The following is a 21,206-nucleotide window of genomic DNA, read 5'->3' on the forward strand; positions in this document are numbered from 1 at the left end:
GTGGGACGGAGCGCTTCGGGCGATGTCTTCAGGCGGCGGAGGTCCTGTGCGGCGGCGGGGTTTCCTGCGGTGAGGGGGCGAGCTCTGGGCAACAGCGGGGCTGCGCGGCAGCGCGGGCTGGCGGCGCCCGCCTGGCCCAGATCTTGGCCCTTCGGGTCCCATCTGGGCCTGGGCGGGCCGGCGACAGGCGTGGCCATCAGGAAGCGGTGGCGAGCGACGATGATCGGCGGGGGCTGGTGGCGTCGACGCCAGCCTGCTGCAGCATGGCCGACGGGGCTTAGCGGGCCCATTTCGGGCCTGGCTGGGCCAGGGGTGGCCTGGTATGCCCCGCTGCCGTGTCCGGACGGCTACCGCGACGGTGCCGGAGGCGCGAGCCTCCCGCACGACGGCGGTGGAGATGGTTCCCTACCGCTCGGCCTCAGTGCTGCTGCTCCCGTCGCTTGGATCTTCTCTCTGGTCTTCTTGACCTCGTGTTTGTGCTCGCAGCGAGACGATGTTGGTGGCGGCGCAACCATGATGGCGCATGGTTGGGCGGTGGTTTGGCTGGTCGGCTCCGATTGGCCGGTGGGGTTTGGCGTGCGGGAGAAATCCTTGCCGGTTCGTCCGGCTCCAATGCGGTGACATCGGCAGATGCCACTATCCCTTCTTGGAGGGTGTCGGGAGTAGCTATCCCCCACCTCCCTCCGCGCACTGGGGAAACCCTAGGACTTGTCCGGGCAGCAGCGTCGTTGGTGTCGCATTCCTTTTTGGAGGTGCTGCTTAGTTCGCGGTAGATCGAAGCCTCGGGCTGTGGTGGTTTGTATCCGGAAGGCGCGTCGGTCGCGGGTCTGCCTCGCTTTGTCGAGCTGCCGTTGTTGGCATTTATTTCTTTCTCTTTTTCTTTGGGCATGTTGTGTTGCTCGCCCCAACATTGTGTTATGTATAATGATGGTTTGCTTTGGAATACAAAGCAGGAGAAACCCTTTTTCGGTAGTAGAAATATCTCTCTCGGCTGTGTCCTCTCTTTTCAAATTCTTCTCTCTCCTCTCTAAATAATATGTACTGTATAAAATTGACAGAATAACCAGTTCAAGCCTCCTTTGGTTTAGAGGAATCTTGTAGGAATTTCATGAGATATAATTTTTTTTTTGATAAAGGACATTTCATTGAATAGATATATCGAGGTGATACAATCGCATCGAAAAAAAGCCCGGCCTCTGCATAGCTAGATGCACACAGCCAAAGATTTTTATACGATCTTTTTTTAGAGCCCTTTGGTTTGTAGGAATGGAATCCTATTTTTATGAAGGAATTCTTTCTATCGTCCACGTTTAATAGGAAAATAACATTAGCCTAGATTTAATGAGAAAAAAAAATCCTATAATGTGAATCAAAAGGCATCTTCTTTCATATATAAAGTTTCGGGATCCCTCTCCTGTTAATTATAAGAAAGAAAAAAACATCAAACCCGTCCCCTCGCGCATCGTCTATCTGCGACTGAACTGAGGTTCGGGGGCACGGCGTCTCGATCGCGTTGCGGGTTTTGACGCGACGGACAGACAAGAGAGGCGCCGACGGTGGGACCATGGAGCGGCAGCCGGAGCAGCGTCTCCCCGAAGCCCAGATCGACGGTAAGCCGACGGCTGGATCCAGCCAAGCCCACGCCCCTTCCTCAGCCGTTGTGAGTTCGGGGACGAAGCCATCGAAAATTAGGAAGGATCAGAGTCCAAGTTTTCTTCTTCTTTCTCTTCTTATTACTGTAACGAGTTGTTTTTTCAAGCAAGAAGTGCATCGCCGGAATATGCTTGGTATATGTTGGGTTATTGCGTGCGCTAACGATAACCACTTTTGGTTGCAGATGGATCGACCGATTCACCGGCTATAGGAAAGGGATCGCTGTGCCAACAAGAGGATAGTTCTCGTGATGAACATTCAGGGCCAGAGCTTCCAGAGGTACGGCATCAAACGCGAGTCATCAAAGACCTCTACTGCACAGATTTGTTGATGTATGCATGCTGGCTGGCTACCTAAATAAGACATGATTGTTTTAGCGCTGCAATTTCCTAGTACATTGCTGCTTGTGTTCTGTTCCAATCCAACTATCTCTGTTCCCAGATTCAACTCCCCGGCAGACATCGACACCTTGTTATCACATTCAGCATTTTTTTTTTTGAGACTGGCGGTTGTCAATTGCCGTACGTGGGTCACATTCTTTTGCAAGCATGCATCATAAATCTTCAGATATTTTTTTGATCTCTTCAAAAGTCAGCCCCTCAGCTATTAGAAGGGTAGATTTCTAGGTTGGCCATCAGACCTTACAGCGTTCGTTAAGTTCCATTTTTATCAGTACAGTAACTATGACCTTTGCCTCAGCAAGTAACTGTAGCTGACAACTTGAAATCATGAATCCCGATTCCCTTCCATATCCTTGAGGACCTTGTCTAAAATCACAATACCTCCCTTCCCTGTGAATGTGATCCATTCGGCTACAGGTTCTTCCATGTGTATTAGAAATTTAAAATGCTTGACAATATATAGATATATCACATGACTGTCACCATCTACAGTCCTGGGTTATCTGCAAGCTCAGAACAATGTCAAGTATGCATATTGCATAACCAGAATAGAAGGGTTGGCCAAGTGTTTATGTTTGGTAACCTTGGAGTAAGTGAGAGTGTGATACTTCGCTACTTCACTATGCTATTTTCGTTGCATTAGTTTTGTGGGGCGCGTAACCAAGTTTGCTGTAAAGTTTTTTTTTTTTTGGTATCAGTGCCTCTTCACTGTTTTGCAATAAAAAATTTGCAGTACAAAGGGTTCGTTTGTACTCCCTTCATTTCTAAATGTAAGTCTTTTTAGAGATTTCAATACGGACTACATACATCTATTAAGCTGCATATTCTTATAGTCACCCTTCTTTCTTCTGGTATTGCTGTATCTCCTGTATACTTTGGTCTTAGTTGACCATATTTAAAACGTGGCCAGCAAAATTGGCTGGATTTGGATTTAGTATCTACTATATCTCTGGTATTGCTGTATCTACTATATACTACTATGATATACTATTACATGGGCCTTTTGGCAGTTGTTTTAGATGCATTACTTCTACCTTTGTAAAATCTGTATCATCTAGCATGCTGTTAAAATCCGTGGTGTATGTTTTGATTTGTTTCTTTGTTACATTTGGTTGCAACATCTAGCATGCTGTTAAAACATCTTCCACCCATCTTGATTTATATACCAGCACGCTCCGCCAGAAAAACTTGTCTCTGCAGTGTTCAATTTTACCTGAATGCTACTCCATATTCTTCAATTGCAACCCCCTGTCATCTTGCTCCGCGCCGGTGAAGATATGTATTTGATTTCAGCAATTCTAATGTTTCAATTCCTCTCGCATTCTTCTGCATGCAGGACATTTGGTGTCATATACATTCCCTAATGACGCTTCGAGATGCTGCTCGTGCTGCCTGTTTGTCTCATGCCTTTCTACGTTCCTGGAGATGCCATCCCAATCTCATATTTGATCATGGAATACTATTCCAGTTGAGACATGTCCTCGCCAGCACAGTGAATCACATTTTTGAAAATCGCTCGGGCATTGGTGTGAAGACACTCAAACTAGATTTCTCCTGTTACCACGAGCCCAAGGCCTATTCATATCTCCATAGGTGGCTTCGGATAGCTGTTGCACCAGGCACTGAAAAACTTGTCGTTCTGTCTGCGAGTGATGTAGCATTCAACTTCCCATGGTCAATCCTATCTGATGGGAACGGAAGCACGATCCGGCATCTTCACCTTGTTGACTGTGGCTTCCATCCTACAGTCAGTCTTGTTTGCATGAGGAGCCTGACAGTGTTGCATTTCGATCGTGTGGCAGTTACAGGGGACGAATTAGGGTACCTTTTCTCCAGCTGTGTTGCTTTGGAGCAGTTGAAACTCAGGAGATGCTCCAAGATAACTTGCTTGAAGATACCTTTCGAGATGCAGCGGCTCAGCTACCTGCAGGTGTCGGTATGCCACAAACTGCGAACGATAAAGAACGAAGCTCCAAATATTTGTAGTTTTGACTTTTTAGGTGACCGTATAGAGATCTCACTTGGAGATTCATTGCAACTGAAGAACCTAGATGTGCTGTGTAACAACGTCCTCCGTTATGCACGTGAAGAGTTTCCATCCAGTGCGCCGAATCTTGAAACTCTTAGCATATTTTCACGTCACGAGGTACTAAAACCTTTTTTGATTATTCAGTAGCATTGTTCATACTTCATAGACAGTAGTGGAACCTTGAAATGTTAATTAGCATGTGCCACCTTTATGCAGGTAGCCAATACAGCAATGGCGTTCGCGCCTAGCAAGTTCCTCCACCTGAAGCACTTGAGTATTTCTCTTGCAGTAGCCTACGATTATTTGTCTCTGGTTTATTTTCTTGATGCTGCTCCGTCCTTGGAGACGTTCAAACTGCATGTAAGTCACCGTTGTTGATCCTACGAATATTTTTGAATGCACTCAGGCATCCTGCAAACATAAATAGTCTCTATGGCTGAACCATTAATTGATTCTAGCATTTACACTATTTTTTATCTTCAGGTACTGATAGGGCTACGACCCGCCGATGAACTGCGTTTGGAAGATCCCTCACATCTTCGGCAGATTCCAGGATATCGCCATGACAAGCTTCGGAGTGTGAAGATCTCTACGTTCTACTCTTCAAAGGGGATGGTTGAGCTGGTGTCCCATATTCTTGAAAACTCAGTATCACTGGAGTGCCTTACATTGGACACCACGGATTGTAGTTTCAGGTGTTCTGGCGACGGATCTACCAGATGCTCCGGCTTGGTTAGACCCTGGGAAGCCGATAAAGCAGTCTTGGCAATCGAAAAATACATCAAGGGGAAAGTTCCCTCCACGGTCAAGCTAGATGTTGTGGAGCCCTGCAACCGGTGTCATGTCATTCTGCTAGATGGCGGCAGATGGATCAGAGCTTAGTCTCTTACCCACATAAACGTGGAGGAAAGACAACATTCAGATCCAAACACATCTTGAGAGCGTTGCTAATGATAGCTGGTGTTTGACTGTCAGCAGTGGGTATAGATCTTGTTTCTCAAGTTGGAATGGTGAGGGAGTGGCATGTTGTTTCCTTATAGTTTTCCGCTCCGGCCCGTCACTTTTTACTTGTACTGTTGTACATCGACCACCCATTTCGAGTTGCTCGATGTACAAGTAAAAAGTGGCGGGTGTTTGATAGCGGTTACTTGCTCATTGTTTCATCTTGACAAACAAAATCTATATCATCCTGATGTGAACCTAATATGCATCTAATTGCTAAATTTGTTTTGATGGAAACATTTTTATATTTGATGAAAATAAGTTGGAAGCAATTTTGTCCGTTACGATGGGTTTTTCTTATTGTAAGGCTATCCATAGTGGGGATAACTTAGGTAGTAACTTAATACATCTCAAGACAATTTTGCTTATGTGGCATGTATTTAATGAGGAAAGAGGTGTTTGTGGTAACATAATATGTTACTGTAACATAGCATTTCCCGAAGCAAAATGAGTCTATGAGCTAATAAATGAAGCCATCTATGACACTACTATTATGTTACATTGCACTATAGAGATAGTAACTTAGACTAGTATCATATGCATGATACTAGTATAAGTTACTCCCCACTATGACCAGCCTAATAGATGAAAAGACCGTTGAATATACTAGCAATTTCCCCGAAAAAAATACATGAGCTTCTAATGAGATTTAATAGAAAAAACTGTAGATAAAACATGATAATCATAATAATAGAGATGATAATTGAACTATTCTAAAAAAAGAGATGATAATTGAACCAAATAAAAAATTTCGGGTTCTTATTGTGATAATTGAACCATTAGGCAGGCATTTTCGGGGGAAAGGCCCGTAGGTGAAGCAAACCCGCGCTCAATGTACCGCGGGAGTGCGGCTCTGCTTTTCCTCCGGCAGTAGGCGGCCGCCGCCGCGCCTCCCGCGCCCTCGCCGCCTCGTCTTCTCCGCGTTTAAGCGAAACTGAACTGCAAGTTCGAGGCGTACGCGCCTCGCGTTGCGGGTTTTCAGGCGGCAGACAGAGGTGTCGACGGCCGGACCATGGAGCGGCGGCCCTGCGAAATCCAGATCGACGGTAAGCCGCCATGCCCGTCGCTAAATCCCCACCTAGAAATTTCTCCCCGCGGCGTTCATCAGTAGGGATCGAGTCGAAAATTCGCCTTCGAATCCCGGGTGCAGATCTAGCCAAGAACCCACCTGGCGGCCTGGCGGGGGCTTCCGTTCCTTTCCTCTGCCGCTGTGAGTTCGGAGATCGAGGGACGGGACCAATGGCTGTTCGGAGAGGAGATGGATATCACTTGGCCGTAGTGTTCTGTTGGACTGGATATCTTTTGTGTATAGGCGAAAGGACCGAACAATTCGTTTACACAATACTAGGGTTTGTACAGATTTGTCCAAAATTGTGAGGAATTGCAACGCTGCGCCTGCGCTATGCAGAAACTACCAATGCTCAGTTAAAGTTTATTCTTATTACCTGAAGCGCATTGTTTTTTCAAGTCCTAGGTGTATGCGGGCAAAATGCCTGATCCTGTTCTGTTGTTGCAGATGAATCGGCTGCTTCATTGGCTATAGGAAAGGGATCACCCTGCAAACACGATGGCAAGACAAGGAAATATTCAAGGCCAGAACTTCCAGAGGTGAGGTACAGCATCAGCTCAGAACATATACCTGATGTCACCGCTGAGGCTGAAGTGTGCGTGCCACTGATTAATTGACAATAGATGTTGGGTCTGTGTTAGAATGGGAGGTCAAGACATATATGGTAGCTAGGGGTAGGCTAGAAGTGAAAGTGCAAGAACATATTGTTCTCGCTGCCAACATTGGGGTTATGGTTGATCGTTCGTTATCAGGCACTGGATTTGGATCCTATAGCTCTGTATTTCTAGCCACTTTTCATAACAAGCATCCAGTCTCATATGCGCGGTCCAATAATAGGATTATGAAGAGATTATGAAGCAGATTTTTCTTGGGCGTGGCAATGATAGGATTATGAAGAGATTAAGCATGTTCGAAGATACAACAATATGGTGCTGTCAGCATGTTCCTTTAGTTCTAGATACCCATGTATTTTCTTCAGAGTATTGTTATGTTTTGCAATAGAACTTATATTAGATACACAGTTAATCATGTTTCTAATCATTTGCTCTATTTTCAGTCTTTATTCCATGGTGACAATCTTCATGAGCATTCTATACAAGAGGTAACACTATTTCACCAGTCATTTGTGAAGAGACCAACTTTCTCATGATTTCTATATGTCAAATAGGTTGATATGGACACAGAGGATACCGATGACGCTGATGATACAGCAGTTAACACCCAGTCTGGAAGCTCAAAGAAGGCCATACCTGAATCAGCAGATGATGTACCTGATCAAGGTACATTATCCTTGCTTACGTTGTTACTATATTGCAGCAGATGCTTTATCTTGAATTCCGTTTACTTACATCACTTATTTACTGCTGCTACTGGAACTGTAGTAAGAGATAATGGTTAAGCAGTAGTTGCTGCCCAGTTGAATTTCTCTTTCGGTCTATGTTATCCCTTCATTCTATGGTTTGTTATGAATTTGCATTTTGTTCAAATTCGACACTCCAACTCCCTTTCTTTGAAACAGAGTTCCACTTCTAATTTTGAAGTTCTATGAAGTGTGTCTCGGTGTGACAACCTGAAGGGTGTGATCAGGAGGCAAAACTAGGAACTGGGAGCTTGGCTATGGAGAAACAGAGCTGGATATCGCTATCGCGTTCTCAATGTGAATGAAATGTCTCAGTGCTACTATGGTAAGGGGTGCAAGGGCACGATGTTTCTAATCTGATGCAATCTCGATGTTTACTAATTATCTGTGTATGAATCTAGCCCTTCCTCGTCTGCTCTGAATCTGCGTGTTTTGCTTGCTGCTTTGTAGGAGTCTCACCCTTTCTTCTGTCAAATTTGGAACAACTTCATGGCCTGATCAAGAGAAAAACTCTGGTTACTCTGTTTTCACGAATTACTATCTAACTGTAAGTCTGTTCTAAACCCTAAGCCCCTGTAAATCTGATGTAAGATTAAGCTATTTAACTTTTTTTTTTGCGAAATAAGCTATTTAACTTTAACTTAAAAGAATAATATGCTCTCAGTTGCTTTAATCCGTCAGACCTAAAAAATAGATATACTTTGCAAGCTTGATGTATGAGTATGTAACTGAAGGAGTATGACTTTTCTTATTCCATTTAAAAAGACACAAGGTTTGTTAGCCCTTTGAAATGGTTATGACATAAAGCAGGCTGGGGCATAGATTTGGGTGACATAAATTTATGACTTGCTCAGAAATGGCAAACAGAATTCCCAGCCATTGATCAGTTGAGAGCTTATGCAAGAACTATTTTAGAAGAGTTTTTATTTAGCATGGCCAAACAAATAGTTGGGATGAAAACGACTTTCTCTGTTAAGACAAACAAGAAACAAATGAGAAAAGCTTTAGAGATAGCCAGGGGCGCAGCTCAGTCTTTTATAGTTGCTATAGAAAACAACCATGAGTACTCCCTCCTCCTTTTTCTGGGCTTGGGACCAGCTATGCATTCAGATGATATAGGCGGAGTTACCTACTCCTACTTACACACCTAGAAAAACAAGAACACACTACATTTTATAATTCTTTTAAAAAAATTTCTTGGTGTTTTTCCTATTATTGTTTTGATGCCATTTTCACCTTTTGAAAAAGATACTGAAATAGTAGCGCATATACACACATACCCTTTTCGAATTTTTTTTGTGCTTTTACTTTTTGAATTCCCTTTTTTTGTCTTTTGATCTTGAAGGAACAACATATATAATACACACACGCATACACATCTTTTTCTATTTTTTTGTTTTTCCAACTTTTTCATATCTTTTACATACCTAGGATTTAAGGATGGGAAACAAATACACACGGCAGCCAGGGCAATGTTGCACAAAATTTTGCTGACCTACAAAGTAAAATTAGTATGAGAATTGTGATCATTGTAAACAAACATAGCATGCTAACAAAAAAAGCTATTGCAACTCAGAGTACAATATGTTCTAGCCTCGTATCCGTTTGCTACTAATCTGATCTTAGTGTTTGCTGAAGTAGCGTTCCTAGCTGGCTTCATCGACGAGCTTATAACTACATTGTCTCTGAAGGGATTGAGAATTTTTCCGGTGAATTGGAGTGGCTTACTTAACTGGCTAAACTGAGCTAAGTGGCCTAGCTGGATGTGATACACAGGTTTTTTATTCCCATCACGGAGTGATTTCTGTACAGTACAACTGCAAGGGCGTCAATTAATTAATCACCCTTGAAGCGCAATGCCGGCTTATGGTTCACCATGCATGGCAGGAAGGTATAATACTACTGTGATAACTACTGATGCACTAAAGATTACTAGCAAATGGTACATGCTTCGCATGTGAGACTGGACAAACTTTACTACTCCCTCTGTTCACTTTTATAAGACGTTTTAGACAGCTTAAATCGAACTGTTTTGGGTGTTGTCTTAAATGTCTAAACGGTCTTACAAAAGTGAACGGAGGGAGTAATTGATTATATGCCCCGTGCTCAGCAATTAAGATAATGATCCTTAGTTACTAAAAAAAACTCATTCCAAACACAAGAACAGAAGAAAGTTTTACGTACAGGAAGCCGCATCCTAATTCCATATAATAAGCAATTACTGGGGGCAAAATTGAGAGGAGCCCAATCCTATCGCGGTAAGTATCTCCTACGCACAGTTTTATTTTCCTAAATAAAGTACAGAGAGCCAACACATCTGTATTAACTTCAACATCAACATGTCAAGCCACTGCTTTCCTTTCAAGCCATAGAAGATCCGGCTACTTGTTGACTAAAAAGTAGCATGCAGAGGCACAACGCCAGGATTGTTCTGGAAGATAGTAGAAAAGGCACCAGCTACTGTAGAAGGCGAATCCAGGGGTTCTCAACGGTCAGATCAACATAGTTAACGGCTGTGATTGAATATTCTGAGAAGTGAGTTTGAAGTTCAAAACTGATGCACTATATAGGAGTATAGATATAGAAACCGGAAACACGAGGTACATAGTGAAATGTCATAACACGGTGAGGTTTCAAAAACACTGCAAAATGCACGATCATTAGTGTTTTGAAGGCCATGTTATAAAAGATCAATTAATTGTAGAATGGAAATATGTGGCACTAGAAATTTTCTGTTAAAGAATACTAGTAGTATAGTACGCTAACAATGGCCATAATGAATCCCGTTGTACTAATACTGTACCTACTACCTCCGTCTTGGTTTATTGGTTGTATTTAGTGTCACATTTTGACCATAGGGTTAACTAACAAAATGTCAGTGCATGTCACCGAAAATTATACCATTGGAAACTATGTTTAAATACGAATCAAATGATATAATTTTTTGTGACATGCATTAACATTTTGTTAGTTAAATTTATGATCAAAATTTGACACAAATTACGAAGGGGACCAATAAACCAGGACGGAGGTAGTAGCTTCCAGATAGCTCCTGCTACTAGGAGTAGAAGAAAGAAACGAGATTTACAGCTGCCACTGGAGGTAACTGGGAGGATGAAATAAGCCATACCGCTATTTGTGCTCAGTCGGAGATGTCCATATCATCGTCCATTTTGAAAACTGTATTATATTCCTCCTCCGTATAAATATGATAGTAAGATCCTTGGCTGACGTCAACGCGAGGGCCACGTGGATGGCCGTCGATTGCAGCACGCAGCGCAGATTTAGCAGCTTCCTTGTCAGACTCCTCACCGCCGTTCATCAGTTGTACCAAGAGTACCTGCAAGGCACCCAGGTTGTGGATGCCTGCAGGCGCTCTTCCACGTTCCTCCCATCTGTCCGCCTCAAATTCTATATCGAGTCTCTGGAGCTTGGGCATTGCCCCTTGCTCAAAGGCCACCCATGGCGGTGAGCAAATGAGGTGGAAATACTTGAGTGATGGGAAAGCGGCCCCACTCCCACTCCCACCACGGATGGCAATTGTTTCAGCGATGCATATCGAGATATACATCTTCAGGTAGAGAAGGGCGGGCAACTTTGCAAGGATATCAATACCTTGCGGGTTCAACCTCTCGATTCCTTCAAGATTTATGTCATACAGATTACCGAGTTGACCAATCCAGTTTGGAATAGTAGGCATGCGATCTTGTAGATGTAGTGTCTCTAGATTTCCTGGTAAGGAATGCAGACAATCCAGGTGATGACGCCTTGGTAGAGATTGGTTGCCGCATGGATCTTCCGAAACGATTGCTAGATGTTTAAGGTTTCCACCAGCAAGCTTTTGGAGAGCAGAGCATAGAGCTACATTGTTGCCCTTGTCAGAGTCGTACAAAGTGTCATCAAAACGGAGTTGAAGATCTCTGAGATTGGTCAGCTCCCCGAGGCCGTTTATACAGGCTACGGAATTCTTGCACATATCAAAACTGCGTATTGTATGCAGTGACTTCATACGGCCTATGTCATCAGGCAAGACTACATTTGATGGGAGAAGCAGATGCCGCAAGCTGGACAAATGAGCTATTTCTTCTGGAAGGGTAGGTATGCCATCGTAATCTCTTAGATCCAGCGTTTCCAGAGACCATAGATTCAGAATTTCAGGAGGTACTACTAGATCATACCCATGGATTGTATAAGAAATAATCTTTAGGTATCTCAAATGGAGCAGCAGGCAAACTCCAGCCATGTCGTCCTCAGTCATACTACCTTGGTCAACCACTAGGACTCGAATAAACTTTAGCCTCGAGAACGCTCCGTCAACACAAGCACCAAAGGTTGCAAGCGACCGAACTTGTGTCAGAATAATTGCTCCTGGTACCAAGGCATGATTCTCGTAGTCAGATTGCAAAGAGAGCCGATGGATCTTACTGGTGCCTCCACTCCGGACTCCAAATTTATCCATTACAGTAATGAAATTCTCATCCGCTGATTTGTCCAAGATGAACTCGAGCATCATGTCATGTAATCGACATGACATCACCTCATCCTTGTAGTCTATATCTACAGGTTGGAGGATGCTCCTGTTGACTAACTCGTTGAAATAGTCCCTTGCAACGTCCTCTCGATCTTGCCTATGTGGGCTGCAAGGCACAAAATCTTCAGCAAGCCATTGCTTCACCAAATCATCCGTCATGATTTCCCGATCCTCTGGATATATACCAAGATGAAGGAAGCAATGCCCTCAAATGATGAGGAAGATGCATGTAGCTCAGGTTTAAGATTTGTGACATCTGTTTCATTGGTTCGAACTCTCTATCGATGGTGCCCAAAGAACCCTGCACCCTGTCCCAGTGCTCCTTTTGTTCTGGTGTCTTCTTACTGGCCAAAAAACCTGATACAACATTGATTGCTAGGGGTAGACCACCACATTTTATTAATATCTCAGCCGAAGCTTCTTTTAAGTATTCAGGACAAGCATGTTCAGAGCCAAATATTCTTGTAAGAAAAAGTCTTCTTGAGTATTGTTCTTCGAGAGGTTTCATTGGATAAACATTTTCACGCCGATTAGAACAGCAATCTAAAGCCACACTATCAATTCGTGTAGTTACGATTAATCTACTTCCGGAGTTGTTCTCTGGGAAAGCACATCTGATAGTATACCAGTCCGATTCATTCCACAAATCATCAATTACAATAAGGTACCTGTAAAATATTGTATTAGTCTATGGGCAAAACAATATAATTAACCTCGTTTTGAACTAAAATCAGACGGGAAATGAACTTCAGATGGATCTGACTTTGGACCAGGCCGTGCGTCCAGTGGCACTTGGCAGTATTGGTCAAACCAGGCTTTGAATAGTTCACCAGTGCGGCCATAATAACATTACACTTGCCTTGAAGTTCCATTACATTCGATCACCTCCTCTAACAGAATACCATACATGGGAATTGTGAAATGGGTTGCAGAGATGAACATAATACAAACTGAATTTGGAGGGGATTTGATACTATTATCACTACCATTACATAATCAGATATCCCCTCTATAATTTTGGTACTTTTGGTGGTATCTAGAAATAAACCAATACTGTTCTGCATCATAACGTCAATTTGGTAGCTAATAAAGAATAAAAACTCAAATATAGAATCTTTAGAATATTTCAATAGAATCTCTGATGTAGTGATGTCTATAGTAACCAATATAGATTCAGTTGAGAAATAATAGGCTCTAAAATATATCAACAAAGAGGATACCTTTTATGTTGCAGATGTTGGTTGATCATGCTGATAAGGAGTTGAACATTACTATTATCCGACGATGTTGTATCCACTCGAAGCATTCTGAGCAAACTACAAAGAACCCCATTGATATCAGGTCTCTGGGAGACCGATACAAATGCTTGGCAGTCAAATCTGTGTTCATGGTGTTGTAGTGTAGGTAAAGCATGGTATACTGAGTTGGCAAGTGTAGTCTTGCCTAAACCTCCAAATCCCACAACTGACACTACCTTTAAGTGCTGATCATCACCCATTAGCATTTCCATGAGCTTATCCTTCTGTCCATCAATTCCAACAAGACCGGCAGCATCCTTATAGAGCACATGCAGTCGAGGATCAATGGACACATGAGAAGATGTAGAGATGACTTCATCAACTCTGAGCCGCTCTCGTCGAGCGCTTAGCTCTATTACAGAGGCCTTGATTTGATTGATCTGTTTGGATAAACTATAGCCCTCTCTGAGATCTTTGAAAAACGGAAAAATCTTCCAAATGAACCAATCCTTAGCTCCATCTTGGCGATCCTGGAGCATGGAGCTGACGATAGAATCCTCAGTATCGTAGGTCAGCTCCCTGACCTGGTCCCTCCATTGCTTGGTTAATGGATCAATGTTCTCTATGTATGCCAACTTCTCAAGAACAGCATTCATAGAACTGAGCTCATCCACCAGTAGTTCTACCTCTCTGCGGTCGCTGCTGAACATTGCATACTCTGCCGCTGCGAGAGAACCAAGCTTCTCAAGTAGGGAGCATATCACCCCAGCTGCAACACTGGTCGCTAACTCCGCCATTAATTGCCCTCTTCGGCTTTCCTCTCTCAAACTCTTCTGTATGAACTACATGTATGTCTATGGATTTCTGTATGATTTGTGACTACAGAATGGTGGCTTTGGCTTTAGTCGGCCATTGTATTCCGTTAGATGAGTTATCTCCACGCAACTAGATATTTGTTCACTGGTACCCCATGTGTCACGTTGGTGAGCAGTCAGCGACTGCGGCGCATAAGCAGTCCATTATTGACGAGTTGAAAAGTATTTCTGTTTCCTTTGTTTCACTGTAACCGTGAAATAATATGTGCAAGTTTTTTTCCTGAGGAAAGGCCATCATGACTACCTTTGTTGATAAATAACAACAGTACATCCTTAAGGAGGTTGGTCAAGATAAAACCGACGGGCTCATTGACCCAATTAATTACAATCAATCCTATTCTCAAAACAATACCTGACAATCATATGAGCTATCTCATTAGCATTTCTATGACAATGACAAAAAATAGCCTTCCCTATTATATTAATCAGTCTAGAAGTCCGCGTAGACAGTCTGTTTTGCAAGTTTCAGTTACCTCTGTAGAATCTGACTTGTTCTTATAAACATCTCTTAGCATGGATGTTACATTAGAAATCATTTTGGAAGCAAATAAGGATTCATTTCGAGAAGTGATATATAGGAGAAAGCCATCTTCTTTTCAAAAAAAGAAAGCCATCTTAACAAAAAAATTAATCATGGTCACTTTTCTCACATATCATCAGGACCTAAACCTTATCAAAGAAATTAATCTTATTAGGCCATGAACATATATATACAAACCTTCAATTTCAAATTTTAATTTTACTTCTATTGAACATTCTTTGAATGTTATTTGCTTTACGCACCATGTGTGGTTGGTTGATCTTTACAGAACTGCAAAGCTCTTCTAGCCAGGTAAACAAAACACCGTCATGGGTGATTATAATTTAGTGGTGATAATACCTTCAGATTTTCTTATTCTGATTTTTCTGTCCATGTTCCATCGAAGAAACTAGCACATTATTCTTCAGTGCATGGGAGACAGACTTTTGATGCTTTGACGAATTCTAAGTTGGTCCGGTCATTTCACTACCGTGGTTTCATGAGTGCGATGATTTCCATCCTTTTAGCTGGCTGCAGAATAACGCAGCCCAAACTTATCCACCGGGAATAGGTGGTTGGTCCTGAATGACCAATATTTCAAAGTTTGATTTTTATTTTGCGTGGAGTGTAATACACAAGAGATCAGCATCAACCTTGGAGTTGCTCCAGGAAGTTTGTCCTGCTCTATTCAAGTGGATGTGGCTCGTCCTGTTTTCAAGGTTAGATTTTTATCTTGCATTCTGGACTAAACCACCCAATGAGCGTACTACACATCAGCATCGTTCATGAACATCTGAAGGTGTTGATATTTTGAGAAGCTTCCACCCACTTGCTCTTCTAAACCAATTTTCAGTTCGAAGTTTGTTTGGACTCTTGAGCATGTAGTTATCATATCACAAATCAACCAATCAATACCCCTAATTGATAAAAATATTCCCTCTATATATATCAAAATATAGTGCATACTAAATGTCCTAAGTCAAGTTCCGTAAAGATTGACCAAATTTATAGAAAACATATAAAAGATCCATTGTCCTGTAAAGATTGACCAAAGTTCTGTAAATGCATACATAATGAACTTTCTCTTGAATGAACTTGGCAGCACATATCCCCAAAATGGATCGGACGGCAGAGACCCATGGAGCCACGGTTACCTGGTCCTGCCAAATATTAATCCTCCTAGATAACTTGCTCGAAGATATCTTTCCAGCTGTAGCGGCTTGGCTATCTGCAGTTAAAATAATAATTCCGAAAAGGTGGTTGAAACCCCGCCTCCACATGGCTATCTGCAGTGTTACTGTGCGACAAACTACGGATGATACACATTGAAGCTCCAAATATCTCCATAGGTGTTTTCAGATAGCAGTTACGCCAGGCATTGAAAAACTTACCTCGTGATGCCTAAGAGTTTGGCAGTCAACTTCCCTTCCCATGCAATTTCTATCTGAAGGGAATGGAAGCTCGATCTGGCATCTTCACCGTGTTGACTGTGACTTCCATCCTACAGTCAGTCTTGGTTGCTTGAGAGGCCTGACAGTGCTGCATCTTGATTGTGTGCGGATTACAGGGACGAGTTCGGATATCGTTTTTCCAGCTGTGCTGCTTTGGAGCAGTTGAAACTCAGGAGATGCCCCAAGATAACTTGCTTGAAGATACCTTCTCAGCAGCAGCGGCTCAGCTACCTGCAAGTGTTAGGATGCCACAAACTGCGGATGATAAAGATCGAAGCTCCAAATATTTGTAGTTTTCACTTTATTACATTTGACCAAGTAGAGGTCTCACTTTGGAGAATCATTGCGACTGAAGAATGTCGATATGATCTGTTGCCGCCTCCTCCATTATGCACTTGAAGAGCTGCCATCAATTGCACCGAATCTTGAAACTTTTAGCATACACTCACTTCGTCGGCCATATTCTAAAACTTCTCATGATGTTTTTCTTGGAAGGGAACCTTTTGGGATTATTCAGTATCATTATGCATAGAACAATTGTGTACCTTGGAATATTAATTGACATGTGGCATGTTTATGTAGGTGGTAAATACAACAATGGCATTGGCGCCTAGCAAGTTCGTCCACCTGAAGTACATGAGTATTGAGTATTTAGTATTCATGGGGCCTATGATTATTTTTCTCCGGTTTCTTTCCTTGCTGCCCCTCCCACCATGAAGACATTCATACTCAATGTAGGTCACTATTCATTCTGCAAATATTTTTGAATGCATTCATCCTGGAAATATAACAAGTCTATTGATCTGGCTACCATCCATTGATGAATGATTTTTTTTCAAAACTATCACCTTCTTTATAGCTAATTCGGGAACTATAGTACCCATTGCAAATATACCAGAAATATGACCCTGTCGGTCTCGTGGTGGTCGAAGTGGTAGTTTTCGGCCAGAACTAGGCCGAAAAGGACTTTTCGTCCAGCTGTAGGCCGAAATGAACCTCAGTTGGGCCGAAGAGGTCTCGTCGGTTGGGGCTGGGCCGAAAATAGTAGCTTCGGCCAGGCCTAGACCGAAGTGGGCCGTTTTCGGCCAGCCCGCAGCCGAAAAGCTTTTTGGCCAGGCGTAGACCGAAAAGGTCTGGATAAGGCCAATCCCGTCGTCGCCTTCCTCTTCCTGCTCGCCTCTTCTTTCTCTCGTTCCTCTCGTTCTTCTTTGTAGAGCTCCGGTCTCCTCCCTGATCTCCTCCAATTTGCACTCATTTACACAACCAAGGCACAGAATAGATAGATCATAGCATTCTCCACCGGCCTATGGTGTTTTTTTTGTTATGGGATAGTTTTTTGTGCGCTTGGGGGAGGAGCCATGGTTGGGTGGAGGAGGTCCGGTTGGGAAGGAGGTGGTGGCGAGGAGGAGCAGCAGCTGTGGATGAGGAGGTGGTGAGGAGGAGCAGCAGCTTGGGGGGTGACCGGAGTTGAACCTCCGGCCGTCGAGTGGGTGGCGCTGCCGTTGTCCGGTGGCCGGTGCCGGTGACCGGAAGAGACGCACGCTTCGAAGGTATAACCATGGCGTCACAAATTTTCTCTAAATTGTATAGTTTATTAGTTAGTGTTAATATGTTTGTGGTGGCATTTTAGCGCGTAGTCAGTGTAGCGGGTAATATTAGTGTTCGTTGTGATTAATGAGAAGATGACAATGTCTGACAGGTGAAAATGTCTGAATCAGTAAATTTGACTGTTTACTACGGCGCTGGTAACGTTCGATATAATGAGTTGGGAGTTGATCTTAGCGAGTTTAAAAATGGCGTCATGACACTAGCAGACCCGGACAGACTGGACATTAGACAGTTGAAGTACTGGTTGACAACTAGTTTCGAGCTTGATCCTGAAGTATGTTCCGTCAGTATTCACGCATTGTGGACCAAATCTTGTAAAAATGTCAAGTGGGAGTTGATGCCGGTAGATAGGAGCCAACATTGGTTGTCCTTGTTAAGACGCTGCCGAGACCGAAGAATCCACCCATATGTACTTGTGCAACCTGTGCCGAAGGAGGAGAATGCTGTACAACTCCACAGGGGGTATGAAACCGGTCAGGGCAGTGAAGTGGCGACCGAGATTGTTTTATCCGGGTCACAGCCACAAGATGTGTATGCTAGCCAACCCGAGAAAGAGTCGGAGTACGTGCCACACAATGTTTGTGGTCCTGATACTGGGCAGAGTAGCCAGTCGATAATATTAGCTGGTTCTGGTTTTGCTGATGGTGATGAGGAAGGGGATGAAATGCAGAGGGTGATGGAGCAAGAGGACGAGGATGGATTGGTGGAGGAACTGGATTCTGAAAATTCTGAGGATGAAGTGGAGGTACCGATTCCTTCTGCATGGGAGCAGGACATATCCACTGGCCTTACGGTCAACGATGGCCATGAGACTCCATGGCAGTATAATCTGAACCAAGTACAGATAGGGGCTATGTTTGATACAAAGAAAAAATTGAAGTATGCGGTGATAAAGTGGGCTATGTCTACGCAGAGGGTTTTTCGGACACACATATCAAGTCCAACAAACTATACCGTGAAATGTGTTGAAACAAGTTGTCCTGGGAAGGTGCACGGGCATGTGCCGAAGTATGACATCCATTGGGTTGTCACCATTGTCGTCCCACATAATTGTGTGAGGAAGAACCTGTTGGTGAAGCATCCGAACCTGACTTCAAGTCTCATTGCGCAACTCATGTATACTGAGATAGTAGAGAAGAAAGATATGGAAGCAAAACACATCCAGACAGCAGTGAAGGTCAGATGGAATTATGTCATTCCTTATGGGAAGGCTTGGAGGGCTAAGCAGAAGGCTATGGAGGAAAGGTTTGGGACGTTCTTCGACTCATATGATAATGTTGTCCGTCTCCTGGGCATACTGAAGGAGAGGAATCCCGACACTTATGTGAATCTACAACACATGAGGTTGCTGAGTATACCAGATTTCAAGGTGTTGAAACGAGTGTTCTTCTCTTTTGGTATGTGCATCGAAGCTTTCCGGCATTGTCCTCCTGTTATGTTTGTGGATGGTACATTCCTGACCGGTCAGTATAGAGGGCAAATTCTGATTGCTATTGGTATGGACGGGAACAATCAAATCATCCCACTTGCCATGGCATTTGTGGAGGGTGAAAACTTTCTCAGCTGGGTATGGTTCTTCCGCCAAGTGAAAATTGCCATCGTGAAGGACCGACCAAACGTGTGTGTCATTCATGACAGACATGCTGGTATATTGAAGGCCGTGAAGACACTTCGTAATCCAACAGATGACGAACCAACACCTTGGAGGGACTTGCAGAGCCGGTGGTGCATGCGCCATCTTGGGGCTAATTTTTTCTCACAGTTCAAGAACAAGCGGTTGATGAACTTGTTCAGAAAATTATGCAAGCAGAGCCAACAGCGCAAATACGAATTTATTTGGTCAAAACTAGATAAGTTTAAGAAGCAGGTCCGTGCGAGGAAGAAAATGGAAGAAGATCAAGTTAAATTAGCAGCACTCATCGCGGAGCTAGAGGTGCCAGTAGGTCTTTGTGACTTGCCAGTAATTGACCCTCCTAATACTAAGAGAAAGAAGGGAAGAGCAATAAAGAATTTTTCTGAGTGGATAGAGAAAGAGCCTCCAGTGAATTGGTCTTTGCTGCATGCCACACATGGAGCTAGGTATGGCCACATGACAATCAATCTTGCAGAGGTGTATAACTTTGTGCTGAGAGGGAATAGAGTATTGCCACTCACAGCTATTGTGGAGGCTGTATTCCACGGCACTTTGAGATATTTTAGAGAAAGGTACGAGTTAGCAAAGAAGCATATTGAAGATAATCAGAACACACCTTATTGTAGCCGTGTCATGAAATACATGGCAAAGAAGATAGAGAAAGCAAAGAAGCACACTGTCAGACTCATAGGGAATCAAGAAAGGAGGTATGAGGTTCAGCTTCCTACCGATGGTTTTGGTTCTGGAAATGAGGTGAAGACACACGAGGTAAAAATTGGAACGGAATTTTATCCAACGTGTGAGTGTACATGCAACAAACCGAAGTTGTTGCACCTACCTTGCTCTCATGTGTTGGCTGCCTGTGGCCAGATTGAGTTGGATGCTATCTCCTTCGTGTCCCCATACTTTTTAAAAGAGGCAGTGCTCAACACCTGGACAGGCGAGATGACAGGGTTTAGAGTCGTCGGCAATTTTAACAAGGTAAACGACGGTGAGAGAGTATACATCCCGCATCCAGACCTTCGGCGAACAAGTAGGGGCAGACGAAAGGCCCGTCGCATCCGGAACGATATGGACCGGTCTGAAGCTGGTGGAGCAACCAGGCAATGTTTGTTATGCGCGGCTTATGGGCATAGGATGAAATATTGTCCCGACCTGAACAAAGATGGTGCTTCCGTATCGACGAGTGCTTCCACATCGACGGCTGCGACAACAAGAGCAAGAGGCGGACGTGGTCGTGGCAGTCGAGGCCGAAGGGGCAGACGAGGAAGAAATAACTCACAAGCTATATAATGTGTCGTAGGGCGAACGAGGAAGAAATAACTCACAGGACTATGTTTTAATTTGTAATATGTCAGGACTATGTTTTAATTTGTAATATGTCAGGACTATGTTTTAATTTGTAATATGTCAGAACTATGTTTTAATTTGTAATATGTCAGGACTATGTTTTAATTTGTAATATGTCAGGATTATGTTTTAATTTGTAATATGTCAGGACTATGTTTGTATTTGCACCTGAGATTTGTTGTTTGAATTGCATATATGTCTTTGTATCCGTTGCTTAATGGTAACATCGATAGAAAGCACCGGGGCGCCCTATTGGAAGCGGGCAACAACTTAGACGTGTTGGTCACTCGTACCCCAAAGACTAACTGGCTGATACACGATTCATGGGTTCATAGGTATGTGTGCATATAATGGAGTCCATATAATGACTTACTATGTTTGACATACTTTTCATAGCCGCTAACAATCTTGTTATTTTGTAGGTTAAGTTGGGCTGGACTTCTACCCTTGGCACGGCTGGTTGAGGGTACATTGGATGAGTGGATT

The 21,206-nt window shown here is 43.4% G+C and overlaps 3 protein-coding genes and 1 pseudogene across 5 annotated transcripts; 3 read left to right on the forward strand and 1 right to left on the reverse strand.

Annotated features, from left to right (window-relative positions):
- The first annotated feature begins 1,508 nt into the window (after positions 1 to 1,508).
- On the forward strand, positions 1,509 to 4,965 carry LOC119309841. The gene is made up of 5 exons (XM_037585748.1): positions 1,509 to 1,610; positions 1,838 to 1,932; positions 3,391 to 4,200; positions 4,300 to 4,443; positions 4,567 to 4,965. Exons 1-5 carry the CDS (start codon positions 1,565 to 1,567, stop codon positions 4,963 to 4,965), a joined length of 1,494 nt encoding a protein of 497 aa, XP_037441645.1. The 5' UTR covers positions 1,509 to 1,564.
- A 923-nt stretch (positions 4,966 to 5,888) lies between these two features.
- Positions 5,889 to 16,704, forward strand: LOC119311071. Of its 2 annotated transcripts, XR_005150871.1 has the most exons (7): positions 5,889 to 6,131; positions 6,602 to 6,698; positions 7,212 to 7,256; positions 7,323 to 7,434; positions 7,742 to 7,839; positions 7,965 to 8,061; positions 16,246 to 16,704. XR_005150871.1 is itself a non-coding variant. In XM_037586700.1 (6 exons), the coding sequence occupies exons 1-5, from the start codon at positions 6,098 to 6,100 to the stop codon at positions 7,817 to 7,819; spliced, it is 366 nt and encodes a 121-aa protein (XP_037442597.1). In that variant the 5' UTR covers positions 5,889 to 6,097; the 3' UTR covers positions 7,820 to 7,839; positions 7,965 to 8,161. The 2 variants fall into 2 exon arrangements, 1 of the variants encoding a protein (XP_037442597.1); XM_037586700.1 differs by lacking the exon at positions 16,246 to 16,704 and having other exon boundaries at positions 7,965 to 8,161.
- LOC119311069 lies at positions 8,903 to 14,092 on the reverse strand (annotated as a pseudogene).
- Positions 9,006 to 20,795, forward strand: LOC119311070. 2 transcript variants are annotated; one of them, XM_037586698.1, is made up of 2 exons: positions 9,006 to 9,405; positions 16,712 to 20,795. In XM_037586698.1, the coding sequence occupies exon 2, from the start codon at positions 17,835 to 17,837 to the stop codon at positions 20,661 to 20,663; it is 2,829 nt and encodes a 942-aa protein (XP_037442595.1). In that variant the 5' UTR covers positions 9,006 to 9,405; positions 16,712 to 17,834; the 3' UTR covers positions 20,664 to 20,795. The 2 variants fall into 2 exon arrangements, with proteins under 2 accessions (XP_037442595.1, XP_037442596.1); XM_037586699.1 differs by lacking the exon at positions 9,006 to 9,405 and adding an exon at positions 14,084 to 15,397.
- Positions 20,796 to 21,206: the final 411 nt, after the last annotated feature.

Source organism: Triticum dicoccoides, chromosome 5B (assembly GCF_002162155.2).
Source record: "Triticum dicoccoides isolate Atlit2015 ecotype Zavitan chromosome 5B, WEW_v2.0, whole genome shotgun sequence".
Lineage (NCBI taxonomy): Eukaryota > Viridiplantae > Streptophyta > Magnoliopsida > Poales > Poaceae > Triticum > Triticum dicoccoides.

Bases quoted from the DNA above. Each gene is read 5' to 3' on its own strand.
- LOC119309841 (XM_037585748.1), top strand. From the start codon at position 1,565: ATGGAGCGGCAGCCGGAGCAGCGTCTCCCCGAAGCCCAGATCGACG. The intron at 1,933-3,390 runs GTACGGCATCAA...TTCTGCATGCAG, and splicing joins CAGGGCCAGAGCTTCCAGAG to GACATTTGGTGTCATATACA. The intron at 4,444-4,566 runs GTAAGTCACCGT...TTTTATCTTCAG, and splicing joins TGGAGACGTTCAAACTGCAT to GTACTGATAGGGCTACGACC.
- LOC119311071 (XM_037586700.1), top strand. From the start codon at position 6,098: ATGGAGCGGCGGCCCTGCGAAATCCAGATCGACG. The intron at 7,257-7,322 runs GTAACACTATTT...TATGTCAAATAG, and splicing joins ATGAGCATTCTATACAAGAG to GTTGATATGGACACAGAGGA. The intron at 7,435-7,741 runs GTACATTATCCT...GGGTGTGATCAG, and splicing joins AGATGATGTACCTGATCAAG to GAGGCAAAACTAGGAACTGG.
- LOC119311070 (XM_037586698.1), top strand. From the start codon at position 17,835: ATGTCTGAATCAGTAAATTTGACTGTTTACTACGGCGCTGGTAACGTT.